Raw genomic sequence first — 26334 nt, 5'->3', positions numbered from 1 at the left:
TACACAATGAATTCTTGGAAACATAACCCTTCCCTATGGTCCCAATTGTCAGATATTCCCAATTACAGTAATTTGATGTTTATGGCTGAGAATCATCATCAGGGGCCTGTCCAACACGGATCCATCCATTCTCTATACCCATCCCAGCTGTCTTAGGGCAAGAGGTGGGGTACACCCTGGACTGGTCGCCAGTCAATCCCAGGGCTGACACATAGAGACAGACCGACAACCTTTCTCACTCACACACACACACACACACACACACACACACACACACACACACACACACACACACACACACACACACACACACACACACACACACACACACACACACACACACACACACTATGGACAGTTTAGAGCAGTGTTACCCAACCCTGGTCCTGGAGGACCCCTGCCCTGCATGTTTTTTATGTTCTGTCTCCAACACACCTGATTCAAATGATTAGCTCGTCATCAAGCTCTGCTCGAGCCTGATAACGAGCCATTCATTTGAATCAGGTGTGCTGGAGTGGGGTAACATTTAAAACATGCAGGGCAGGGGTCCTCCAGGACCAGGGTTGGGTAACACTGGTTTAGGTAACACAGGAGCGTAGCCATTGTGACACATGCAGCACAAATCTGTAGCCACGTTTACATGAGGAGTTTTTCGTCTTTCCGAATGGAATCTTTCCGAATGACTTTTCCGAAAACAATAGCATACATGGAATGGAATATTCCTATCTCTGGTCTGCATGCGCCGCTGTAATCAAACAGAATAGTCAATGGGGCATGCGCAGAAAAACGTTAGCATCACGAGATCTATCAAAGCTGGAGGACGACAGTTTGTTTATCACTGTGTTGCAATACTCCGTATTGCAAATTTGTCGTCCGTCCAGTCTTGAAATTATGTTCATTTCTTTCAAAGTTTGGATCAAAAACAAACTTTCCACAGCAGTCCATAGCTGACGGCTCGCTGCCATTTTTAAAGTTGAGGAACGTCCCTAGTTACATCTTACGTCATATCTGAGCATGCGCTGAAAGAACGTACCCTGACAACTTTCTGTTTGAGTGGATACATGATACCTCAATCGGTTTGAGGAAAGGAATATTCCACCCCTGTGAAACCGATTAAATGTCCATTCAGATAGGCTCTTTTCTTTCAGAATGAGGTGTATACAAAGGTTCAATTCTTTCCGTTTGAGCAAATAAACCGAATGCAAGCGGAATATTTGGGTCCATGTATACGTGGCTAGTCACTGATTGATGTTCAGTGAACGAGTTGTAGCTCTAACAGAAGCACTCATTGGCTGTTCACGACTGAACGTACTGGATGGCAGCTCCACCTCTGAGTCTGTCTTTGTCTTTCAGTCACACAGTCAGTGAATTGTTTACTGAACGTAATCAACAGAATGGTCAGGAAAATGATTGTTTTAGCAGCTTTCAGTTTGCAAAGTTCAGTTTGGCTGTTAAATTACTGTAACTTTTACACTGTAACTTTTACTGTGTATTCTCAGTTTTGTCTCTAAAGCCTAAAACCACCTCCCACGCCCATAGGTTTTCATTCATTCCTTCTCATAGCCTGAAACAGTTTGCAGAAACTGCTGATGCAGTCTTTGTTCGTAACCAGTGGCTCGGTTTTCAAAGTTTATTCCCCAGTTTTGGGGACCAAATGTCATGGTTTGTTTTTTCAGTTGTGTCTGTGTTTTTCTGGGTTTTGGATTTTCTTGTATGTCTTTAGTTTCTTGGTTATTCTTTTGGATTATTGTCCTGCGTTTCTCATCTTAATCTTTATTATTCTTGTTGTGTTTTTTGTGTTTCTTGTTTTTGTCTTTAGGTCTTGTGGTTCTCAAGTGTAGGTCTTTTTGTTACGTTCATTCTTAGTGTTTCTGTGTTTAAGGTTTTTCTAGTTTCTGTCCTTAGTTTCCCTGTCTTGGTTTACTTCTGGCTTTGTGTTTCCCTCCAGTTTGATTGCCCCTAAAGTGTTTCACCTGTCTCTCGTTTCACACCTGTGTTGATTGTCCGTGTGTCTATTTAGACTATGTCCACATGTAGCTGGGAATCCAGGAAACTGCATATATTCTTATACATTTACACTTGTTGCCCACATGAAACAGCAGTTTTACGTCACTTCAAACAACATTTTCTGAAAACTCAGGACAAAGAGGAGATTTTGGAAAACTCTGGTTTCATGGTTTGGTGTAGACACCGGTAAACTGAGTGTTCAGTTCTCAAACGTCACAGCTGAAAGACAGGAGCTCATTCTGGTTGGCTGGCACCAGTTTTACGTCTGGGAAACACTTCCAAGTACAGGTTTGACAGGCCTTGAGCTGCCCATATTAGCAGATTTTCCCACTGCGTGTGGACAGAAGTACTTTTAAAACAAGTGAGGGGGGATATTTATTTTTGAACATACCCGGCTATGTGTGGACAAGGCCTCGGTCTCAGTGTTTCTTAAGTTCTTTGTGGGTTTAGTTTCTGCTGTCACCCTTTGTATGTGTCCTGTTTGCTGTCATGTGCCATGCTTTTGAGCATTTTTGTGAGTTCCCTCATGTTTTTGGTTTTGTTTTAGAGTTTTTAGGGATTTTTTTTTTTTTTTAATTTAATTTGAATAGAACTTTTTTGTTAATCTGCAACTCTGTCCTCCTTGTTTCTTGCTGCTGTGGATTGTGACACCAAACAGATTTGCCTGTTATTGTTTTCAAATCTATGGTCTGTGAGAAAAACAACAAAGTTGTTGCAGTCTTTTTAAAATCAGATTAATCTTTGATGACACACATCACCCAGATCGTGTGTGTGTGCCTGAAAATGACACAATTACACTGTTGCTTTAACGTTCTCCTTCCTTCCTGGAATGCCTCAAGGTGCCTGTTGCACTCACAGTAGACAGGTTGCTGCCAGCTCTGAAGAAAAGAAACAGGAATAACAGATTGTGTTGCCAGACGCTTGTACAGAGAGCACAGCTCGGTACTTGAACTGTAATCTAACACCTAAAGTCTACCAGAAATGTACAGAGATGTTTCTGTCCATCAGAATAAAAAATCCAAAAAAAGGTCTCCTTCACTAATAATCAGTGAACTCAGAGTATGGAGCTAAGCCGAGCATTGTTTGACAGAAACCAGTGATGGTTGAGTTGTTAGACTTGTACAGTTCAATCAACACAATTGATTAAGTCAAATGAATTTAAGAATTTGATTGTTCTCAAATCAACATTTTGCATCAGCCCAACTTAAGGTTTTAAGTTGTTTCTACTCAATAATTTGCAAAACCACAAAGTAAAATCTGACGAGGTGTTTTTATACTTACACTGTAAAAATGTGACAAGTTGGGTTTACTTAAAGAATCTAGGAAATTAATTGCACAAAAAAGTTTAGTAAATCTGACCAATAGTCTTAAATTGAGTTTGCTTTATGTCTACTCGTAAAGTTTACTTTACAGCCTATTGAACTGACTCAAACTGACTTCAAACCGTGAGTGAGGTTTCAAGTTGCTGTTGAGCACAGACAGCCAGCCAGCCAGCCAGCGCAGTGGCCCATAGACAACTAGCTGGTCCATGCCATGGAGCACAGACACACTGTCCCTGCGTGTATCTCAATGTGCATCACGGTCTCGTACCTACAGTGTTACCTCCTCACTCACGGTTTTCCTTTTGGGTTTTGCAGATTATTGAGTTGAAACAACTTAAAACTTTAAGTTGGACTGATGCAAAATGTTGATTTGAGAAGAACTAAAATATTAAGTTTATTTGACCTATTTAGTTGTGTTTATTGACCTTGTTAAATTGATTTTAAAGAGCTTAATTTATCTTGGTGTGACCAACTGAAGCAATTAATTTAAGTTGGTCCAACTACTTCTTTTTATTAGTTGTACCAACGCAGAATTTCAAGTTGACATGATCCACAAAAATACATTGGAAACCCTAACTTAAAAATATTGAGTTGGATTGATTAAAAAAATTACATCACTTCAACTGACTAGAGATTCCCTTTTTTACAGTGTTTTTTTTTTTTTTTTTTTTAATAATTTCAATATCCAGCGCAAGTTTGCAAAAAGTTGTTAATTGTGCCTTTCAGCAAATTTTGTGGTGGAGCCTGAACAGGGGAAATTTAAGACTCGAGATGGCCTGCCGCGAGAGCATGTGGTTGGGTCACGACCATAGAAAGCTCGATGGACCTTTATTTCCTTCCCCTCTCCTGGGAAGAAAAAGGAGAATTTAGGATGGCACAGAGGAGAGTAGTGTTGAAAGAGACAAACAACCAAATTAGTGAAGTGTCAAGATAACTTGAGATGAGTGCTAATGTTTTTTTTGTTTTGTTTGTTTGTTTTTTCAAAGTAACCTACCACAATGCAGGCTTGCGTAGTTGTGCTCGCATGCAGTCACAATAACTGTAGAAGTAACATATGAATCACATTAGACATCATATTATAGAGGTAACAGTGTAAGTTCAGTACAAAGAAGTAACTAACATGCTGGGGGCCAGGTGAAATTGGTTTGCAGGTATTTGTGGAGCACAGGGCACCGATCAGAAGTACAGAACACATCTGGGGTAAAGTTGCTACTCGTTGAAAGAGGACTGCAGTGACACCTTTGTCTGGAACCCCGTACACACTTTCTCAAAGGCATTTGTTTGTTATGAAAAATGAATAAAGATCAGATCTGTTTTTAACTCTATTCTTCTTTGTTCAAGACAACTTTTTACTGGATACGATGTGACGAGGTAAGGTGTTCATCACGGTTATGTAGCATTGTTGTTTAATACATGACAAAAAGCAAACTTTGTCAGTTTGGCTCGGGTAATAGCCAATCAGCAGTGGAAGCTGTGCCCATGTAGTGATCTCTCCCTCTCTCTCTCACACACACACAGAAAAAAAGGTCTTTATCAAGAGGAGAAACTCTGGAGAGCAGAGATATGTTCTGTAGGTAAGTTAAGGCAGCAGACTGTCCCGAAATCATAATAAACATCCCAGTCCCCTACAGCTCACAGCTTACGTTACTGTGAGCCCAATAATGTTTTATAAACATAAGCGGCAGCTCTGCTCATTGACAGTTCCTCCAGATGTGTCCATTGATCACATGAATTAAGTTTGCTGATAAAACTAATATGGAAGTAGTCATAGTAGATAGGGGTGCACGATAACTATCGAACCGATAGTTACCGAGCTGATAACGGGAAATTATTACGTCATTCCTATCGGTACGATATTACGGCAGCTAGCCCCGATAACGTGTATTTTTGTCAGCGCGGCAGTGCCCCACTCCCACTGTATGAACGGCCTGCAGTGAGTGATGCGTTCAAGATGCCTTGGCAAAAAAAAAAAAGAAATTACAACGTTTCCAGGGAAATTTAAGAGTTCCCCCTCATGTTGGAAAAGACTCATTAACTTGGTCATATTGTTGTAGTTACAGACTTGAATTGGCATCCACAGTATTTTTTCACATGTTACACATAAAAAATGCAAATATGAATTTAAAAAGGCCGAAAGAAGGACTAGCAAACGTGGGAACAAGGGATTTTCCGTCACACCCTAAATGCATCACAACACAGCACAGCATGTTGACGCTTCAAAACAGAAAACATGGAGTCGACTGTGTGGGACTTCTTTAAAGTTTCTGAAGAAGACAGTTATTCCAGGAAAGTTCCATGAGGAGGAAAAATATGGAACCTCAAAAGATTCATAATTAGATAAATAAACCCCAAAAGATTCATAATTAGACAAATAAACCCCAAAAGATTCATAATTAGATAAATAAAAACAACATTTTGAAATAAATACCATTTTGATGAATTAACAGACAAATACACAATATGGGCATTTAATTGTGAAATAAGGCAATGCTATTACGAAATATGTTTTATTATTCTTTAATGTCGAATTATTATGATAAAATATTTCATAATGATTATTTTAACAATTTCATACTTTTTTAAACAATTACTTTTTACTCATTTTCCAAGCTTTTATTAAAAAAAAAAAAAAGTTTTTAACAAAGTCCATTTTCATTTCATAATGTCCTTTTCCACAATGGCCTTTTTTTATTTCATAATGTCCTTTTTCATCAGAATGACTTGGTCTGTCAATCAAAGCTAGAGGGTGGGACCTGTGTTAGCATTTGGTAGCATCGTTGCTGGGCTGTTGTTTTGTGAACTTCCAGACACCACCTCATTAAAAACACGCTGCTGCTGCTGAAGTCCTCTCTCAGGCTCAGGTCTTCTACTGCTGTCCAACCGATTTGCAACTTCCCTGAGAAACACGGAAACTTTCTTCTGTTCTGCAGGCATTCTTTCTGAAGGGTAGCATGCACTTCTAGTTTATAAGCTTTTCCAGACTTAGCATCTTCACGTTCACGTTCTTCACAAATCGATGTTGCAAGTGCTGCTGCAATGTCTATGTATAGGATCAGCCAATGACTGAACTGGCTCCGCCTTTAAGCTTTGATTGACAGACCAAGATATTATGCTGAAAAATGACATTATGAAATAAAAAGGCCGTTGTGAAAAAGAACATTTTGAAATAAAATTGACTTTGTAAAAAAAACGTTTTTTTATTTTATAAAAGCTTGGAAATGAATAAAAAGTAATTATTTAAAAAAGTATGAAATTGTTTAAATGATTATTATGAAATATTTAATTATAATAATTCGATATTAAAGGATAATAAAACATATTTCATAATAACATTGCCTTATTTCACAATTTAATTGCCATATTATATGCTTGTCTGTTGTTTCATCAAAATGGTATTTATTTCAAAATGTTGTTTTTATTTATTTAATTATGAATCTTTTGGGGTTCCATAGAAAAGGGAGCAGCTTCATTACTTTAAACCTAATCAGTCAGCTGAAACGTAACCATCGCTTCGACAGAGTTTTGAAAGCACGAGGACACCCGGGATGCTAAAGACGCTAATAACGTAAAGCCGACCACAACAAATCCACTGGGACTTACACACTTTTGAAAAATCCAATAAATTTGCCGGACATGACCCACAGGCTAAGGTAATTTAATTTTTAATTTGTTTTGAATACAGTGTCAGGTCAGAACATGTGCCATCTTTATAGGCACGAACAAAACACTGAATGAAAATCATCATCTCCAGCTCACACACTCTCACACTGAGTGAGATCTTACACAGACCTCCGCCCCTCCCTCCTGCTGCTCTCTGACTCTGACCCGCTCACAGCCGTCATGGTGCCTTCATACTGACGGTCACAAACACAAACATCTGCACTGAACACAGAACTAACATCAGAGCTGTTACTGTATGAACGCCAGAGTCCGTTTGTGACACGTACGTGTAGGCGAGGGAGGTGTGTTGTTATGATAAAGTGACATGTTTTTTAAATGTAGCATAGTATAGTATAGTATAGTATAGTATAGTATAGTATAGTACAGTATAGAATATGGTATAAAGGTGTTTCCATTGCATATTTTGAGATAAACTTCTCTGAAAAATCACCTCATAAAAGCATAAAAACTTTTTATCCAAATGTGAGAGGTTTTGTGAAATTTTGGTGTCTCTATTATTAATTTTTTACGACATTTAAGTTGCAGAAACAAATAAGTGAACCTCATTTACTGTAGTGAAAAGATATTCATTTGAATCAAACCAGAAGCCAGAGTCCTTTAAGATAGATAGATAGATAGATAGATAGATAGATAGATAGATAGATAGATAGATAGATAGATAGATAGATAGATAGATAGATAGATAGATAGACAGACAGATAGACAGACAGACAGACAGACAGACAAACAGTAACTTAATTAATTCCTCAGGAAGGTTACCCCAGGAAATTCAGATTCCAGCAGCAGTTGCACCAAAGAATAGAACAAGCACACAAGTAGAAAAAAAATATATAGGCTACAAACTCAAGTTAAATACAAACACTATACTTTACACAGTAGCTGCAATTATAATAGTACTCTGGTTTTGTTTATAGAATTCACGTCATGATCTTAGGTTAATATATAAATGTTTGAGAGTGTGTGTTATCGGTATCGGTATCGGCCTGTAGAAGCTGAAAGTTATCGGTTATCGGTTCAAGAAAAAAGTTATTGTACATCCCTAATAGTAGAAGTATGTGTGTAAGAGAATAGAAACCTGATGAACTCTATTTCCCCCCCCTGAGCGTAAGTGCTCAGCTCGGCAGCTTGCTGAACAGTCTGAATAAAATGACAGACAGTTGTTGTTGATTTGATTTGATCTGATGGTGGCCGTGGAGGTGACCTCGAAGAGTTCTGATCCAGAGACAAGTTCACAGGAGGAAGGTGGGGGATGGGAGGGGGGGCAGGGCATCTCTCTGCATTTCATCCAGGAGTATAGAGGGCTTATAAGCCCACCAAGGCCAATACAGAGGAGCCGAATAAGAGAGAAAAGAATTGTTTGGGTCAGGCAAGAAAAATTTTTCCATCTGCTTTAAGGTTTTACTGGTCATCTCTGTGGCGATCCAAATGACCTATTTTGGTGGTCAATTACTGCCGAGCCGAGCTGACAACTTCTCCAAATCGTTGTCCATCCTATCTTGCTTGCAATTAAGTTCACATAACACTTAAGTCTGAGTGTTGACAGCCCTGCACAATCCCTCGATGACAGGCAGTCTGTCGATTCCCGAAACAGTAGCCTGCATCTTCTGAAGTTTGGGATAAATCAGCTCCAAACAGCAGAAAGCCTGTTATCATAATTTCAAATATGTAGACATCTTTGACATCTTTTAACGGAAAGGATTGACAGGCATACAATCCTCCAAGTATCCCAGGAGTGGATTGTATACCAGGCTGCAAACATTCCACAGGCAGGCAGGTGGGCTCCCTTTTGCCCACTTTCCTCATTAAGAACATTTGAACAGTTGCGTTTAAACTGCAGACATTCAGGAGCTGCTTGTTGGTGCTTCTCTGCACAGAGTTTTGCCATCTACCCTATGGAAGCCCAGGATGGACATGTAAAATCAATCATGTAAAACCAAACAGAAAATTAATTTAGCTGCATTCCATGCCTGTTAAAGGCAGCATAAACTCAATTGTGTCCAGTTTTATTGCAGTTATATTGAAATTTTGGAAATTTTATTTACTTTGGAAAACTTTACCGATATATTTAAGTTTTCGTTTAACTTTATAAAACAAATTCTGCTAAGCCTGAAAACTGTTTAATAAGCATATGTTTGAGGGCATTTGAATGCAGTTAAGTGTTGGAGTTTGTATTGTTCAAAATTTTTACCCCAGTATTTTCACTTCGACTGCAAATGAATATCAGCTTCAAGTATCAGTTATCTACCTCCTTGCCTACTAATAATGAGTACTGGTATCAGCCCCAAAAAATCCCTATATGTCTATCATGACTCTCAAGTTTGATCAGACCACTGCAGAATAACTGCTCCATGTGGGTTGGAATCAACATTAGCTCAAACAGTTTAGCCCCTGTGTTAGCCTTTAGCTCGTGCTCTATCTCTCTCCTGTTTATCTTTCCTCTGCTCTTCTGTCCTTTTTCTGTCTGACAGTTAGGCTACAGTGTCCACTATCACTACAAAATTAATCGCAGAAATCGTTTTCAGCAGAGAAAAACACAGATCTCTCTTCTCTTTGCTAAACTTCATCAGCCGGTGTAGAGTTGTTATAGAGACTTTGGCTGCCATTTATCACTCAGGTCCTGTCTGACCTGATTGGGAAGCTGAGAAATAGCTCGTAGAAATGACCTATATTAGTGAAGATGATCTCATTTTAAAGTGTGGATAAGAATCAGGCATATATCTAGAAAGGAGACTTTTTCAAAATCACTTGGTTCTCACAGTCCCTTAATATGTGATGATTGTAGTGGAACTGGAGAGAAACTATGCTTTTGAGCTGATTAAAATTACAGAAAAGAAAAGTGAAGAAATTGCTCAATCATACCACATCCAGCACAGGGGGTCACACTGTCTGTAGAAACAGCTAAAAGAAAAGACATCAGAGTATCAGCTGAGAGAGTCCAAAACCACATACGAAAATGAAATTGTCACACATCATTTAATGTTTATTAATATTTACCTGACGTCATGAGAAAACATGTTGCTGCAAACACTGGAAAAATAAGAAACAGAAATTAGGGTAACTCTTCAGAGTGTTGTTAACACTCTCTGTTAAGCATTAGTTAAGCATTAGTAGACTACCTTAATTAACCATGATTTGCTCTGTAGTGAGGTGTCCATTAACCCTTACTAAATGATAGAATCAGAATCTGTAAATGGCTTTTAACTGGTTCATAATGACCATAATAGCTCATTTGCAATTGTTGAATCAATTATTTATAAAGTATGAACAAAGAGTTAGTTAACACATTACAGAGGTCACATTAATCAGTTATAAAACATTTATAACTGTGTTGTAAACTGTGATGTAAGAATGACTATTAATGTACGAACAATGCTTTGCAGATGATGACTTAAGTGTTAACTAATGCTTAAATAATGCTAAACAGGGTATAGTTAATATAAGGTGTTAACAAAATGGGTGTTCACTTAAATGAACCACATGTTTTCCAAAAACATGAGTGAATCTTCAGTTGTTACTTTCAGATATGAACACTCGTTTCAAGAGATCTGCCCCAAAAACTGACCACAGCCTGAAGTCTTTCCCGCCAAAATTTGGAATAGACATCAGAAATCAGAGGTCAGTCATAGCATATAGAGGTAACCTCAATGCTGACTTCAACAAGTTGTTTTAAGTTAATCATTCAATCGTAGAAAAAAGTGTGGAATTTAAAGCAGGTTTAAAATTGATGAAATGTTTAGTGAAGAATTTATTATTACTATTTTCTGTTTAGCCAATAGCCAGCATACTGATGTTTACTAGTGAACAGCTTTGGTCATCTGCCAAATAATTATTTCTGCACTTTAACAACATTTCTAATTGTTTATATTGTTTGTGTGTGTAGGCTGCACAGGTCTGACCCTGAGTTAATACAAATTATGTTTAAATTTAATATTCTGTTTTAAGGAAATCCGTTAGTTAGGAATACATACTTCCACTTCATTTTAAAGAGAAAGCAGATGAGAACTCACACAGTGCAAGGCTGAGTCTGAAGCTGATCATGGTTTTCAAAAGGTCCAGTCTGGCTCAAGAGAAGCATTGATGGTGGATGGTCCGAGCACACCTTGTCAGGCAGAAAACAAGTCTTGTGAACCCACGAGCAAAACACAGGGACTAGAATTCAGATGAGGGTGCAAAAGGTTTATTGTTCTACCAAAAAGTCTTGACTAGTGAGTCCAGGATTATTTAGTCCAGAAGGAGAGTCCAGGGAGGGGAAAGTGAATGTTCAACATGAGATTAAATCCGGTGATGTTGAAGAATCCTTAATCCAGATACAGAGGAGGGTATGACAGGCCGGGGTTCCAGAGCAGGTTTCTAAAGCAGAGTCTAAGATCTGGCAGCTTGGTGGAGTCGGAGCCCAGCGTTTAAAGGGAAGTGATTTAGATGCAGTGCAGCTGTTGTCCATTCCACACACCTGACTCCACTCCTGTGATCAAGCACACAGTCACACACACAAGCGTGCGCACACGCACACACACACACACACACACACACACACACACACACACACACACACACACACACACACACACACACACGCACACACACACACACACACACACACATGACACACCTGAATTTATACTGCTCCACCAAGCCCTGCCTCCCTCTTTCACATAACATGACCCAGAGAAACAGGTTTTTGTCTGTCAGTGCATGAAGAAAACATGAGGAGGACAAGGACACTTCTTCTTAATAATTTCCTGCATGTGGTCCATGATGATTGACAGTAGGATAATGAAAAGGTTGCTCAAGTGGGTGAGTCAAATGACAGAAAAGGACAATATGAGATATTCAAAAATTGCAGAACATAATATAAAAAGGTTACTGAAGTGCAGAAGTGCTACCCATAACCATTTGCTTCTGACCCCACCCTGTCCTTTTTTCTTTTTCTTTTTTTTTTTTTAATAGGATTCTTCAGTGGTTCTTTGTAAGACTAAGGGTTCCTTTAAAAGCTATTTTCAATACAGATAACTTTTTTTGAGCACAGACAGCTTGCTCCTATGTGCAACATCTCAATGTACAGCAGAGTCTTACCCACTGTGTTTCCCCCAATTCACGGTCACAAAACACCATCACAAGAAATACAACTTTGCATAAACCATTTCCTTAAAAAAGGAGCATTTTTTAAGTTTGGTTAAAGAAAACACTATGGAAAAGACATAAGGGTTATTGGTGAGACCTGCATAAAAAAGGTCCCTGTGTGATGACACCCTTGAAATGCACAACGGTGCTCAGTGGGACTCCCCATGTGGGATGTGGATGAAACCTTTTTAGGGTGAAAGGGTTCTGGATGGGACCCTTGGCTGGAGTTTCCTCATCAAAAACTTGAAATGACAGAAAAATTGAAGCAGCAATGCATTGTCCCGTATGGATCAGGTCTATAACTACTTGTTTCATTAAACCGACTAACTGGCCTTATGTTATTTATCCTGGTAACAAGATGGAATGTCATTTCTGCTTCATACCTTTAAGGTTCACATTTCTCTTTTCTCTGCATCGTGCACGGCAGAGTTCCGCCCTGATGCGTACACAAACACACAGACATATGCATGCACATGTGCACACACACAAACACACACACACACAGGCAAGCACACTGTGTAGCAGACAATAAGGAAAAATAATGTCACAATCATCACGAGAAGTGCAGATAAACAAAAAACTCTGCCTTTTTCCCAGCGCCATCTTTGTTGCCGCCTCGATCTAAGCTTTCACAGTCACTCCCCCAACCCACCCACCTCCCAGTTGGACTGTGCATGCAGTGATGTCAGAGACTGACATTTTTTGGTAGCACAATGACATGGCTCCAGATTGGCTACTGATGATAAAAAAAAACTGGTTCTAGGGAAGAGCGCCATTAAAACCAATGGAGCACTAGCACTAAATGAGCGCTGGTGGAAAGGGGGTCAGAGAGAACCACAACCAGCAAACACTGAGAGTCACTTAGATGAAATCTAACATGATATCCTTCATAGTCCTTATGAAGCTTTGTCTGTGCATTTTCAGTCGGGGTTATGTCATGTTCTTATCAGCACAACACAAAACCAGGAAACATACACTCATAAGACACATGCTGCTGATTAAATTGAATTTATTTCAAACTGATTAATGATGTTTTGTGATTCATTGTGTTACAGACTCCTTTAGAGTAAACAGAGGATGAATTTATACTGCTGAATTATTTGTTCTGATTTGATGTGGGATGTTTGGATATTCCCTTAATCCATTTTTTTTTTCACCAACCCTCTGCAGAACTCTCTGGATGGTCATTTCCAATGGTGGAAGAAGGATCTGTATGAGAAAAAAAAATCAAACAAATAAATGAATATTTAGAAAAAATATTTACTAGCTGGTTGCATGGCAGCAATGTTACTAATTTTACACCATTGCTACTATTGTAAACACTGAATTGATAAAGTTTTGCTGAAGTCCAAAATAAACTGACATTAGATGTTATATCATTTTATTTTTAAACATTTTAATGTTTTTAAAATCGTATCAAATTTATTTGAAGTCACTTAAATACTAACAACAGTTTTTATTTTTTGATCACACTTTTCAGGGTAAGGATGGCACAAGTTGCATATAATTTGCAGATTATTGACGAATACTGCACCAGTCGACTAGACCCTGCTGGACTGGCAAGCTAGCTAGCTAGCGGTGAACAGCATTGATTGAGCCTCTCCCAAAAGAATATCATTTATTCTGTGGAGCCCTCTGCCATGTCAAATAAAGCAGTAACATTGATGTTTTTAAACATTTGAGTAGACGATGATAAAGCTACTAACTTCTTGTTTGGGTCTCTCCCACTTATTAGGCGTAATTTTTCAAAACATCTCTCTTTTTCTTGCTGGTTAAGTCCTTCACAGAGGTTTTAGAGTGCTCTGTGTGTTTTTTTTTTCCACATTTGTTGGCATTTGAAACATCCTAAAATCATGTTTTACTGCGCACTTCTATCTCTGATTGTTCAATGTTTATATTTGTGCACCTCCAATGTGGCCACACATTCGAGTAACCACCCAAATTGTGACGTCAGCACAAACACTGTGCACCAATAAGATGCAAAAAATGTTCAAACTGTGCCCTCCTGGCCCATCCCCTCTAACCCTCCCCTCCACACCAAGGGAGTCACGGAAAGTGGAAACTGAAAAAACATAGTAAGCTGAGAAAACAAATAGTATGATAAAAAAAAGAAGGATGTCATCTTAATGAGAAACTTTAATTGATAAAACAGTGACATCCAGTTAATTTGATTTGCATTTAAAAAAATCATAAGAATGCAAATTTGACATAATATTACATCTAATATTTTTTTGTTTTTTTTTTACTTTAGCAAAATGTTATCAATGCCATTGCATCTTTTTTTCATAAGGCACATTTTTCAATATCAGTGTTTCTTTTTTTTTCCCATACAGGGCATGTTTGAATTCCAAATGTGATTTTTTTTTAGTACCAAAAATTAAAGTTACCGTATTGGCTCCACGTAGTCATACCTTAAGTTTAAAGTTTTTGAAACTGTGAATTCTGTTTTGTAAGAAGTCACTCAAATACTGCAGCTCAGCATTAGATTAAATCACTCTGTCTCACTTGACAGTATTCTAACAATGCGACAATGCTGAAGTGCTAAAATCTGCAGTTTCTCCAGTGTCAGCTTGAGGCTGGCTCCGGAAGCAGCAGAAGTCACATACGCACCAAGCCAGAAAAAGCTGTTTTCAAAGCAGAAATTAACCTGTTTACAGCCTGGTTCAAAAAACATCTCCTTTCTGAGTTGCTAATTTTGCTATCGGCACACACTGTACTTGGGGTTGTATTTTGAACCTGACCGTTCAGAGATATTTAGATCGCAAGCTCCCCCAATAAGAGGCACAGCTCAGGGTCACGTGACTGACAGGAGCCCTATAGCTGTACGCAAAGCCCTTGCCACTACCAATATGGCCACTTAAGCCAATATGCTTTATTTACTGTTTCAGAAACCGATGGGTGATGTCGAGAAGACTACGTCCATGTTTTTTTACAGTCTATGGTTCTGACGTGTGAGCACAGACCAGCTTTTAGAAGAAGAAAGAAAAAAAAATTTAACCATTGTTTGAGCCACTTACAGACACATTGGTAAGCCACCTCCAGGTACTTTGTAATACCAGAACAGGAATCTCCAAAGACTGAGCTGCTGGCTAGGACCATACAGCTCCTCTTGCCATTGCAACTGTGGATTCAGAGAAAAAAAAGTGTGAAACAGATTTTGCTATGGGGCAATGAACATAAATTGTACTTTCTTTTTAAATTTATTTTTAGTCTACAGACATGATTGCAAAAGTTGTCAAATGTACCGATCAGCAACTAATGTGGTGGGGTTTGAACAGTAGACATCTGCGACTTGAGAAGCCTCCTTCATGTAAGAGCATGTGGTCTGGTCACGACGTCCAAAGTCAGCGCCATAGACAACTATTTCCTGCCCCGCATCTGGGAGAAATGGGAGAATTTAGGATGGCACCGTGGAAAGTAGTGATGTAAGAGACAAAAAACCAAAGCAGTGAAATGTTAAGGTAAGTGTTAATGTATTTTGAAAATGTTTTTAAAATAGTAACTTACCACAATACAGATAGGCGTAGGAGTGCTCACACGTAGTCAAGGTAACTGTTGATGTAACATTTAAATCACATTAGACATCGTGCACACATGATCAAAATTTTAAGACCAGCTGAAAACTGCACAAATTTACATGTTGCACTGTTGGATCTTAAGAAGGGTCATAGAGCTTCAAAATGCAGAAAGACTATTTCCTGAGTGAGAGTTTGGTTTCTGCAGCGCAATGAAGGAGGAATTCAGACTCGAGGGTCTCGTCTTTTTGCAGATGATGTGGTCCTATTGGTCTCATTAAACACTGACCTCCAGCTCACACTGGGGTGGTCTACAACAGAGTGTGAAGCAGCAGGGATGGAGACCAGCACCTCTTGGTCTGAGGCCATGGTTCTCAGCCAGAAAAGGGTGGACTGCCCACTCTAAGTTGGGAATGGTCATTTGCCCCCAAGTGGAGGGTTTTAAGTATTTCAGGGTCCTGTACACGAGTAAGGGGAGAACAAAGCGGAAGATTAACAGATGGATGAGGGCAGTATGGGTAGTGATGTGGACACTATACCAGTCTGTTGTGGTGAAGAGAGAGGCGAGCAAAGCTCTCAATTTACCGGTCAATCTACATTCCGACCCTCACCTATAGGTACATACTGTGGAAAAGACAAGATCAGGAATACAAGCAGCTGTAATGAGCTTTCTCCACAGGGTGTCTGCGCCCAGCCTCAGAGATGGGTTCAGATCTGAGACATCCAGGAGAGCCTGATGAGGTGGTTCGGGCTTCTGGTGAGGATGCCTCCTGAAAGCCTCCCTGGGGAGGTGTTTTGGGTACGCCAAGCTTGGGGGAGAACCTGGGGTAGACCCAGGATATGATATCTTTTGGCTGGCCTGGAAAGGCCTCGGTATCCCCCAGAGGAGCTGGTGTAAGTGGCCTGGGACTGAGGTCATTGGTCTTGACCGATGACATTGCTGCCTCCACAACCCAGGACGCCCAGTGGATGATCCTCCCTGAAGACATCTTCACCACTTGGAGCAACATTCCCACAGACTCCTGGAAACACTTACATCAAACAAGGGAGCTCCTCATACCTGAGTTTTTTTGTCAAACTTTTAATTCTTTTTTTGAGGGGTTGGCTGTTTTTTATATGTGGTCTTTAACTTTTTATCAGCAATGAGCAACTTATTTCACCTTAATTGATGTTTTCATTAACTTGTTGACCCAGTATCTTTTGTCTCATCCCCATTTCTTCATTTTACATTTTGAAACTCTAATTAAAACCTCCTCAAGATCCAACGGTGTAAATGTAAATTCTATCAATTTTTCAGCTGGCCTTACAGCTTTGATCAGATGTGTATTGTAGAGATAGCACAAAGATGTAACTGACATGCTGGGAGGCAGGTGTAGTTGGTCTGCAGATATTTGTAGGTATCTGGGCACGGATCAGCGGTACGGACCACAGATAGGGTGTACTCGCACTTCCTCTTGCCATCACACCTGTGGGTAAAGTAACAATACAATGTGTTCAACTCAAACGAAAAACAAACGTAAGTAGTCTAATTTTTCCCACAACAACATAAAGTGTCTCAGGCCCTTTGTTTTTGGATGGTTTCAATGGTGCATTCCCCCGGCAGGGGGTTCCTTGTCTCCAGCACTGCTATTCTGGGGGTCAGTCTGATAAGTTTGGTAAACCTGAACTACACTATTGTCTGATTTTTCCTTTTACCAGCAGGGTCCTGGAACAAAACTGTTTTTTCTTCATTGCCCCCACAGAAACACCCCCCTTACCTCAAAGAGTTACTCACATCACAAACTGCATCACACCTTCGCTCTCGCAACAGCTACCTCTTTCGTTGGTTGCTAGGCGCTACCCGGGTAGCTGCCTGTTGCAGCAGCTCTCTCGTCTTTGTCCGTTTCTTGTGGTTTTTTCGTCTCTTTTTCGTCGTCTTTGTGTTTGGAGTGGATCATCACTTTGTGTGGTTCGTTGTCGGTCACGGACACCAAACTTTTTGTGGCTTCGGCAATATTTTTTACTACTTTTCTCCTGTGTTTGTCTGAGATCCTACATGTAACCATGGCTGCATTGTTTACATGCGAAATTAGCTGTTTGCAGCCTGTAGCATGTCAATGCTAACTAGTGTAAGGCTTGATGATTTCCCTCGGGCTGAGGAGGAGGAGGTGAGGACGACGTGCTGGTTCTCGGATGTGAGCTGGGAGGTGACGACGTGGACCTGTCCTTCCATCCATCGTTGTTGGGAACGTGGGATCTAGCCCCGGGGGATGGACGAGCTAGCTGTGCTAACCCAGCGGCATCGTGCTGTTCACGGACGTGGCTGACGGAGCTGACATCGGACGCCACGACACATCGGAGGAGCTTCGCCTGCTGTGAGCAGACAGGATCCAGGAGACAGAGACTGAACAGACTGCTGGGGAGGCTCAGTCCTGGACCCTGTGGAGGTGGAGACTGGCTGGGCTGGAGAGTGATGGACGAGTGGTGGACGGGATGTCGTCATCTAATTTCTTATGGACATTTTTGCACTTTCTATACTCTTTCTTACTTTTGTTTTCTTAAATGCTGCGGTGACTCCTGAATTTCCCCTCGGGGATAAATAAAGTATTTTCTATTCTATTCTATTCTATTCTTTCAGCTCCCAAGGGCCAAACTCCGTACCATGGGATATCGGGCCTTCGGCCCGCAGAAGATGTCCTCTCTTATTATTATTATTATTATTTGGAAAACTTATCCTTGAGATCACCTGTCAAATGGTTCAGCTGATAAGGTGTGTGCTGATCTGCCAAAGTGCTACATTTGAGATGACACACTTAAAAAACCCAGTGACATCCTGACCCATTCATTGAAGCCAGTATCAATAACTTCTTCATTCAGGATGATGAAATAAAGATTTTTATTCTTGTTCTGAATGTGTAATGTGTACCTTGTCTTCAGCATGTCCACTGTGCCATCCTGAGCGCATTCTGTGTTGGACACCTCATCCTCAGGTCTGCCTGCGCTGCAGGTGGTGCTGTCCATACGTCCATACAGTGATGACTGCACACTGATCACTCCAGAGACTGATACACAAAAACAGAGAAATGAGAAATGAGCAATCGAAAGAGACCCTTATCAATCAATCAATCAATCAAGAAATAGATAAGACTGATTTAATTTTTTAAATAAACTTGAGCTATTTCACTTCAGTAGCTTAGAGTCATTTTAAAATTGGATGTGACATAGAATCAGGAAGTCTTGTTTCATAGTGAGTGAGAGACACAATCTCTTCTGTATTTCTGCCTTAAATCCACTTTTTAATTTATTTCAGGATCTAAGTCTATTCATACTTGATATTATATTGACTTTACATAGTTTATATTACGGGGACATGAGACCCAAGGTTCACTGTTATCAGAAATAACTCACTGTTAAAAAGATACACAAGTCTTATAGCATACATCTGTCTCTAAAACAGATTGTCTATTGTGTGCACTTAAATCTGAGACTCCATCCTGCAGAGTAGTTGTTTTTTAACCTATAAAAAGTAGAATCAGTCATACCACAGCTGAGGCTCTGGATATTACTGGCACTGTCACAGGTGATAACGCTGTCTGTAGAAACAGCTAAAAGGAAAGACGTCAGAGTATCAGCTGAGAGAGTTCAAAACCACATACAAAAATGAAATCATCGTACATCATTTCATGTTAATTAATATTTACCTTGCATCATGAGCAAACATGTTGCTGCAAACACTGGAAAAAAAAGAAAATTGTGTTCACTAAAATTTACCACTTATAGTGTGAAAGCATGTGTGAATCTTAAAGATGCTATGAGGAGCATCTGTAGACTGCCTGGTCACCCTCTGGCGTGGAGTCTCTGCACACTGTCTTAAAGATGTGACTTTTGACCAGGCGTGTGTTTGTTTAGAAATACATTTTTTTTGTTCAAGTCAACTTTTTACTGGATACAACACAACAAGGTAAGGTATTTATCAGTACAGTTACGTAGCCCTGTTATTTGAAACGTGACAACATAAGTTTGTAGCCATATGTAGCTCTACTAGCAGCCCGGTGCTATGACGTATCTGTAGACTAATGAGACAATGTGACTACAAGCAAACTGTCAGTTCATACAGTAGTTCAACAGCCGTCCATATGTAGGGATACTGACTGCCTGGTGCTCTGAGACGTGACGCTAGTGAATCCTGCTTTTGTCCTGCCAGTCATCTACCAATCAGAGCTAATGTAACCTCACTCTTCATTTTATTGATAGACTCTCAAGTTTGAACAGACCACTGCAGAATAACTGCTGACTGTGGGTTGGAATCAACATTAGCGCAAACAGTTTAGCTCCTGTGTTAGCCTTTAGCTCGTGCTCTATCTCTCCCCTGTTTATCTTTCTTCTGCTCTTCTGTCCTTTATCTGTTGGACAGTTAGGCTCCAGTGTCCACCATCACTACAAAATTAATCACAGAAATCGTTTTTAGCTGAAAAAAACACAGATCTCTCTTTTCACTACTAAACTTCGTCAGTCAGCGTGGTGTTGTCATAGGAACTTAGACGTCCCGAAAATCAAACAGGTCCTGCTTGACCAGAACAGGAAGCTACAAAGTAGCATTTAGAAATAACCTTAATTGGCTCATACAATCTCAATTTAAAGTGTGGATTACGATAATATATCTAGAAGGGAGACTTTTTTAAGATCACTTAGAAACTCCTCACAGCTCATTTTAATAATTGTTCCAAGAAATGCACCACTTTACTGAACTATTAGCGATCTCACTGATGTTTCCTAATGAGCAGCTTTGGTTAGCTGCTTGTATGCTTAGCTAATGTTGAGATTTGTAGCACTCTGTCTTTTACAAAGCAGATTTTTCCCTGTGTAGAAAGATGTTTGAATCAGAAATTAGCCCCAAAATTTAGCAATTTACAGTTATATTAATGTTTCTCAAGTTTCTGAGAAAGGCAAGGATTTCTAATAATGTCTATAATTGTATCATAAGATTATCAAAGGAAATATTGAGGAAATATTAGACATTGAGGGCTAGGATCTGAAGCGTAGTGAGATCATGTGTAACATTATTTATGTGCAGCAGAAAAAAGGGAGCCTAACCTGACTTTAGCTAAAAATTACACTCAGGGGCTGGCGTGAAACATTCAGAGTGAGGCTGAAGATAAGACTTTGTTTTTGTGTGTTCAAACAGCAGTTTACCCTGGTCATTTTGGAAACGGTTTAGCTACACTCAGTAAAATTATAGGACATATATAACATAAAAGTTTTCGAGTTTTACTGCTGAGTCTGTAAGAAAAATAAACAAACATCACTCCAGCTCAGATATTACACATTTCTGCACTTTTACAAACTTTCTAATTGCTCATATTGTTCATACATAGACCGCACAGGTCAGACCCTGGTTGAATATAAGGTATGTAAAAATGTGATTTTTTTTTTTCTAATTAATAAATATACTTGTGTTAAATTAACAGTTTTATTTAAAAAAAAAAAAAAAAAAAACATTACAGCTTTTTTTACGTTTTTTTTTTCCTTCGGAAGAATACGTTGATCTATTAGAAGAAAAGTGAGACAACAATTGGAAATCCACTGATATTAACGTAGTTGAGAACCAAAGTTAAATTCTGTGTATTATTTAAAGTGAAACACTGATTGATTTACTAAATATTAATGTCATACTCACACAGTGTGTTGCTGAGGCTGATCATGGTTGTTTGAAGGTCAGGTCTGGCTGAAGAGAAGCACTGATGCTGGGTGGTCTGAGCACACCTGAATTTATGCTGCTCCACCGAGAGCTGCTTCCTTCTTTCACAATAAAATACATCACACAACAACAACATGGGTCACATAACTCGACCCAGAGCAGCAGGTCTGATCTATCAGTGCATGAAGTAAACATGAAGAAAACAAGGATGTTTTCTGCATGTGCTCTTTCACTCTCAGTAACTTCCTGCATGTGGTTCATGATGATGAAGGACAGCGGGACAATGGAGACGCTCTCTGCAGCCTTGCACACAGCTCTCACCAACATGTCTTCATTTCTTCTTTCTCAGAGTTTAAAACAGTTCATAGAAACATGAGATGCAGTGTTTCCTAACCAGTGACTCCAGTTTTCAAAGCTCATTCTTCAGTGTTTGGGACCAAACAGATTCTCCTTGTGTTGTTTTTAGTAACATGGCCTGTGTGTCTAGCAAACAATGAAGCTGTTACAGTCTTTGTAAAACCTGAGTAATCTATTGTCATGTTTTGTCTCTTGGAACATCGACCACATTTTTTCACCTTGACCTGGAGTGTACCAGGAAATGATACAAACATGCTCTTGCATTGTTTTTCTCCTCACTTCCTGGAACGCACCTACTGTCATCATGACGGGGCTCGACCTGATGTTCGTGGAACTTTCTTTGCATTTAAGTGAATTAATTGACAAAGATTTGTGAAGGTGGTTTATTTCACTCATGTTACAATGATCTTATTTTGTGTCAGTTGCGACTTCAGTCTGTTTACGAGAGCCTGGGGGAACTGAAAAACAACAATGAAAGAAAAAAGTGAGAATGTTTAAGTCTGAAATACACAGGAGTGGCTAGTTAATCCACAAATATATCAAAACTCAGTGGTTCAGTGAAAGTGGCTTTAAGTCTCTTACATTCACATGTGTAAGCCATCTCAAGGTATTTGTAGGTACCCACACAGGGATCCCCAAACACTGAGTTGCTGGCATGGATCACACAGCTGTTCTTCCCATCACAGCTGTGGAGACAGAGCAAAAAGACCAACAACGCAGGTTAATGTGTGCTAGACTACTTTTGTTTTCAGAGCAGATGAAGGTAAACGGTGTCAGTTTTTGCCAAGGTAACACAACAATAAAGAGACATACCATTACATATTTAAAGTCTTACAACTCAAGTGAATACCTTTCTGAAGCTTGCGTAGCTCGCTGTGAGCAGTCCACTTTTGCAATTTGGGAGGCAGGCCGTCTGTAGGAGCAGGTGGTGTGGTCGGTACGTCCATAATGAGCTCCATAGGAAAATACAACCTGCCCTCCACCTGAAAAGAGAGGAAAGGTGGCTTCTTCATGTCATTTATACCCAAGTGTCTCCAGCGAACCAATTAAACAAAGAAGAGAGTCTATGACCTTACCGCACTGCAGTCGTGCTGTTGAGTGTTCACACACCACTTCCCGAACTGTGGAAACATCAAGATTTTCATTAAATGCACATTTTTGGTTTCTTTACAACATGCTATGTTTAAAAAGTGACATGCACTCTGTGTAAAGAGGCTGCAGCACTCAGCAAGCAGACAACCTGCTCTTGGATGTGACCTTTCCCATGTAATTCACCACCTGCTTCCTGCTCTATCACACTGTCCTGTTTTCTATAAATTAAGGGTTTAAAGCTAAGGAAGAGCTAGAAGAAAATACATGAAAGCCACACACAATGCAAAACACACACATCATGAGTCAAGAAAGATAAAGGCAAAAATTCTCAATCACTTATTTTTTGGGGTTTGACATCATTGAGGATTAGTTAAAAGAAAGTATGAAATCTAGACGTGGGACTAACTTGCTGGAAGGCAGATGTACTCAGTCTGCAGGTATTTCCTGGTGCCCCTGCAAAGGTCAGGTGCGCCCATGTCAGCAGTGGCTACTTCACATACTGTTTTTCCATCACATCTGCAGAGAAGAAAGAAAAAGTCTGAGTGGAAGTGAAATATGATACATGGTTATGAATAAGCAGTCAGCTTATAATAGCGAGAATGTTTCTGAGTGTTATTAACCCCTTACTGCCAGAATTAATTAAAATAATATTGTGATTTATATTGTGATAATTATATTATATTATATTATATTATATTATATTATATTATATTATATTATATTATATTATATTATATTATATTATATTATATTATATTATATTTTAAAAAAAAAGTTTATTTTATTTTATTTATTTATTTTTTGCATAATTAAAGATGCTTAATTAAATGTTAAGGAAAGGTACTATTCTTGGATCCTTGGTATGTGTCAAAAATGATTAAATAGGCATTAGTGGGACACAAAGGTCATCTCAGCGGTACAAAGACCTGACAGAGTGTATCGCTAATTCCCAACAACAGACATTAAGGGGTTCAGAAATGCAGCTATTACTTCTTAAGGAAAAAAGCCCTGTTTTAGTCCGACATGTATTTTGGTATATAGTATAAAATCTTCTCATGCTGAATATGTTTTGGTCATGCACTAAAAAAAGAAAACAGTTGGATCAACTTAAATTGTAGCTTCAATTGGTCACACCTAAATAAATTAAGTTCTTTGAAATGAAGTTAATAAGTTTAATCAACACAATTGATTAAGTCAAATGAACAAACTTAAAAATTTGATTTTTCTCAAATCAACATTTTGCATCAGTCCAACTTAGTTTTCAGTTGTTTCAACTCAATAATTTGCAAAACCTTAAAGTAAAGTCTGACGAGGTGTTTTTATACTTTATTGCACTGAAAAAAATGTGACAAGTTAAGTGTACTTAAAAGAATCTAGAAAAACAATTGCACTAAAAACTTTAGTAAATATAACTAATGGTCATAAGTTGAGTTTACTTCATGTCTACTTGTAAAGTTTACTTTACAGCCTATTGTATTGACTTACTTCAAACCGTGAGTGAGGAGGGAATGCAGTGGATATTAGACCCTGCTGTACATTAAGATGTTAACCTAAGAGCACAGGCTTTCTGTGCTCCACATGGCATGGACCTGCTGTCTGTGGCATGGACCACGTACCTTTAAGCATGTTTAATTTTTATATGTTAATAAATGAGATGTGTTGATGGGCTAAAATTATGATAAGAAATGACAAACTGGGTTTTGTCTTCAGTTATATTTAAATTACCATCACAGAGAGAGTATTCTAATTGGAGCCCTCACTGCCATGGAGCACTGTCAGCAAGCCAGCGCAGTGGACCACAAACAGCCAGCTGGTCCATGCCATGGAGCACAGTCACACCGGCATTCCCTCCTCATCCATGGTTTTTCCTTTTGGGTTTTTCAGATTAATGAGTTGAAACAACTTAAACTTAAACTGGATTGATGCAAAATGTTGATTTGAGAAGAAATAAAATATTTAGTTTATTTGACTTATTAAGTTGTGTTAATTGAACTTGTTAATTTCATTTCAAAGAACTTAATTTATTTAGGTGTGACCAGTTGAGCCAATAATTTAAACTGGTCCAACTACTTCTTTTTATTGGTTGTAGCAACGCAGAATTTCAAGTTGTTATGATCCACAAAAATACATTGGAAACCCTAACTTAAAAATTTTAAGTTGGATTGATTAAAAAATTTACATCACTTCAACTGATTGAATATTCCCTTTTTGCAGCGTGGGAGTTAATCTGACTGATCTTTGTCTGTAGGTATGTCATAAACTTTCTTTAAACTTAACACATGAGGTCACACCAGCAACATAAGAAGAGCGTAAGTTTCTCTGGAGTATGTACCGTCTCTTGAGGACATCCCTGGCGTTTGATAGTGAGCATTCTGTGTCAGAAGTCTGCTCCGGACTTATTCCCTCAGCGCAGGTCACAGTGTCTTCCCGTCCGTAGAATGTAGTCTGAATACTGATCACTCCAGATTCTGTCACACAGCAGAAAGGATGGAAGAGGGAAAAAAAAAAAGATTAATTCTTAACAGTAGTATGAAAAAAAAAAAGAAGACTTGTTTCCGAACCAACAACCATTCAAACATTCATCAGTCACCTAATAACTGATTTCACAAATCAAATTTAAGGCATCTTTCCTTATCATCCTTTAAGCTTTTGAAATATAAATACCTATTATAAAGTCAAATGATGAAAGTAAAACTGATCACTATAGTTAATGGGAAAACCAGCTTATAGGGGCTGCCAGAATGAGCCCATGGTCTATTATGGACACAAAGTTGAGAGAAATGAGGTCATACCACAGCTCAGCCGGTGGACAGCGTCATCATTACAGGTAGTGACAATGTACGAGGATTCACCTGACAAATATGGTAAAAAGAAAAATAGCTGAACACAAAAAGCACATGATATCAAATAAAACAATATTTACGTCATATTTATATTTACCTGCACTCACAAGCCGACAGGTCACTGCCAGCACTGAAAAAAAGAAACAGGAATAACAGACTGTGTCACCAGACATGTGTAAAGAGTAAAGCATGATACAACCTAACCTTAGGTTTACCAGAAATGTTCTTTAGGATAAAATATTAAAATATCAGAATGAAATCATCAGTGAACTCACAGAGTATGGAGCTGAAGCCGAGCATTGTTCTACAGGAACCAGTGGCTGAGCTGAAAGACCTGTGGAGGGAACAGACCCTCTCAGTATTTATACATGTGGATCCATGGAAAACCGAGGCTGTTGCTCAAATTCTGCCTCCAGGGACTCATGTTTTACTTGGCTTTCTTGACTGTTAATTGTGGGATGGGAGAGATCCAGTATCCAGTCTGTGGGCACAGACTCAAGACCCCAGAGAAGATTGAACAGTGAAACATCCGAAGAAGGACTTCAGGGACAGCACTCCACATGTTTACTCATAAAAGTATCAACGATTATTCAGCCAGTCTGATGTAAGAGTGGTTCATAATCAGAGTTGTATAACCTTCACCATTTTGTTTTGATGGACACAACTGCTTACTCTTTTGTTCTAAAAAACCTCATACTGCCTGGACCCTTCCAAATCAG

The 26334-nt window shown here is 39.1% G+C and overlaps 2 protein-coding genes across 2 annotated transcripts; both read right to left on the bottom strand.

The window, feature by feature from the left end:
• Positions 1-7108: 7108 nt before the first annotated feature.
• LOC141798979 (L-rhamnose-binding lectin SML-like) lies at positions 7109-21650 on the bottom strand. The gene is made up of 9 exons (XM_074680990.1): positions 21557-21650; positions 19327-19359; positions 19168-19230; positions 18552-18687; positions 17003-17112; positions 15639-15683; positions 15377-15509; positions 15130-15252; positions 7109-7211 (listed from the first exon to the last, which is right to left on the bottom strand). The coding sequence occupies exons 1-9, from the start codon at positions 21648-21650 to the stop codon at positions 7109-7111; spliced, it is 840 nt and encodes a 279-aa protein (XP_074537091.1).
• A 408-nt stretch (positions 21651-22058) lies between these two features.
• LOC141799509 (L-rhamnose-binding lectin SML-like) lies at positions 22059-25935 on the bottom strand. The gene is made up of 9 exons (XM_074681759.1): positions 25891-25935; positions 25713-25745; positions 25565-25624; positions 25105-25240; positions 23179-23288; positions 22757-22801; positions 22531-22663; positions 22263-22366; positions 22059-22138 (listed from the first exon to the last, which is right to left on the bottom strand). Exons 1-9 carry the CDS (start codon positions 25913-25915, stop codon positions 22089-22091), a joined length of 696 nt encoding a protein of 231 aa, XP_074537860.1. The 5' UTR covers positions 25916-25935; the 3' UTR covers positions 22059-22088.
• Positions 25936-26334: the final 399 nt, after the last annotated feature.

The sequence above is a fragment of the Halichoeres trimaculatus genome, unplaced genomic scaffold (genome assembly GCF_033239565.1).
Source record: "Halichoeres trimaculatus isolate MK-OKI-2021-1 unplaced genomic scaffold, fHalTri1.1 fHalTri1_scaffold_11, whole genome shotgun sequence".
NCBI lineage: Eukaryota > Metazoa > Chordata > Actinopteri > Labriformes > Labridae > Halichoeres > Halichoeres trimaculatus.
Note: the sequence above shows the minus strand (reverse complement) of the source record. Positions and strands in the feature narration are given on the sequence as shown.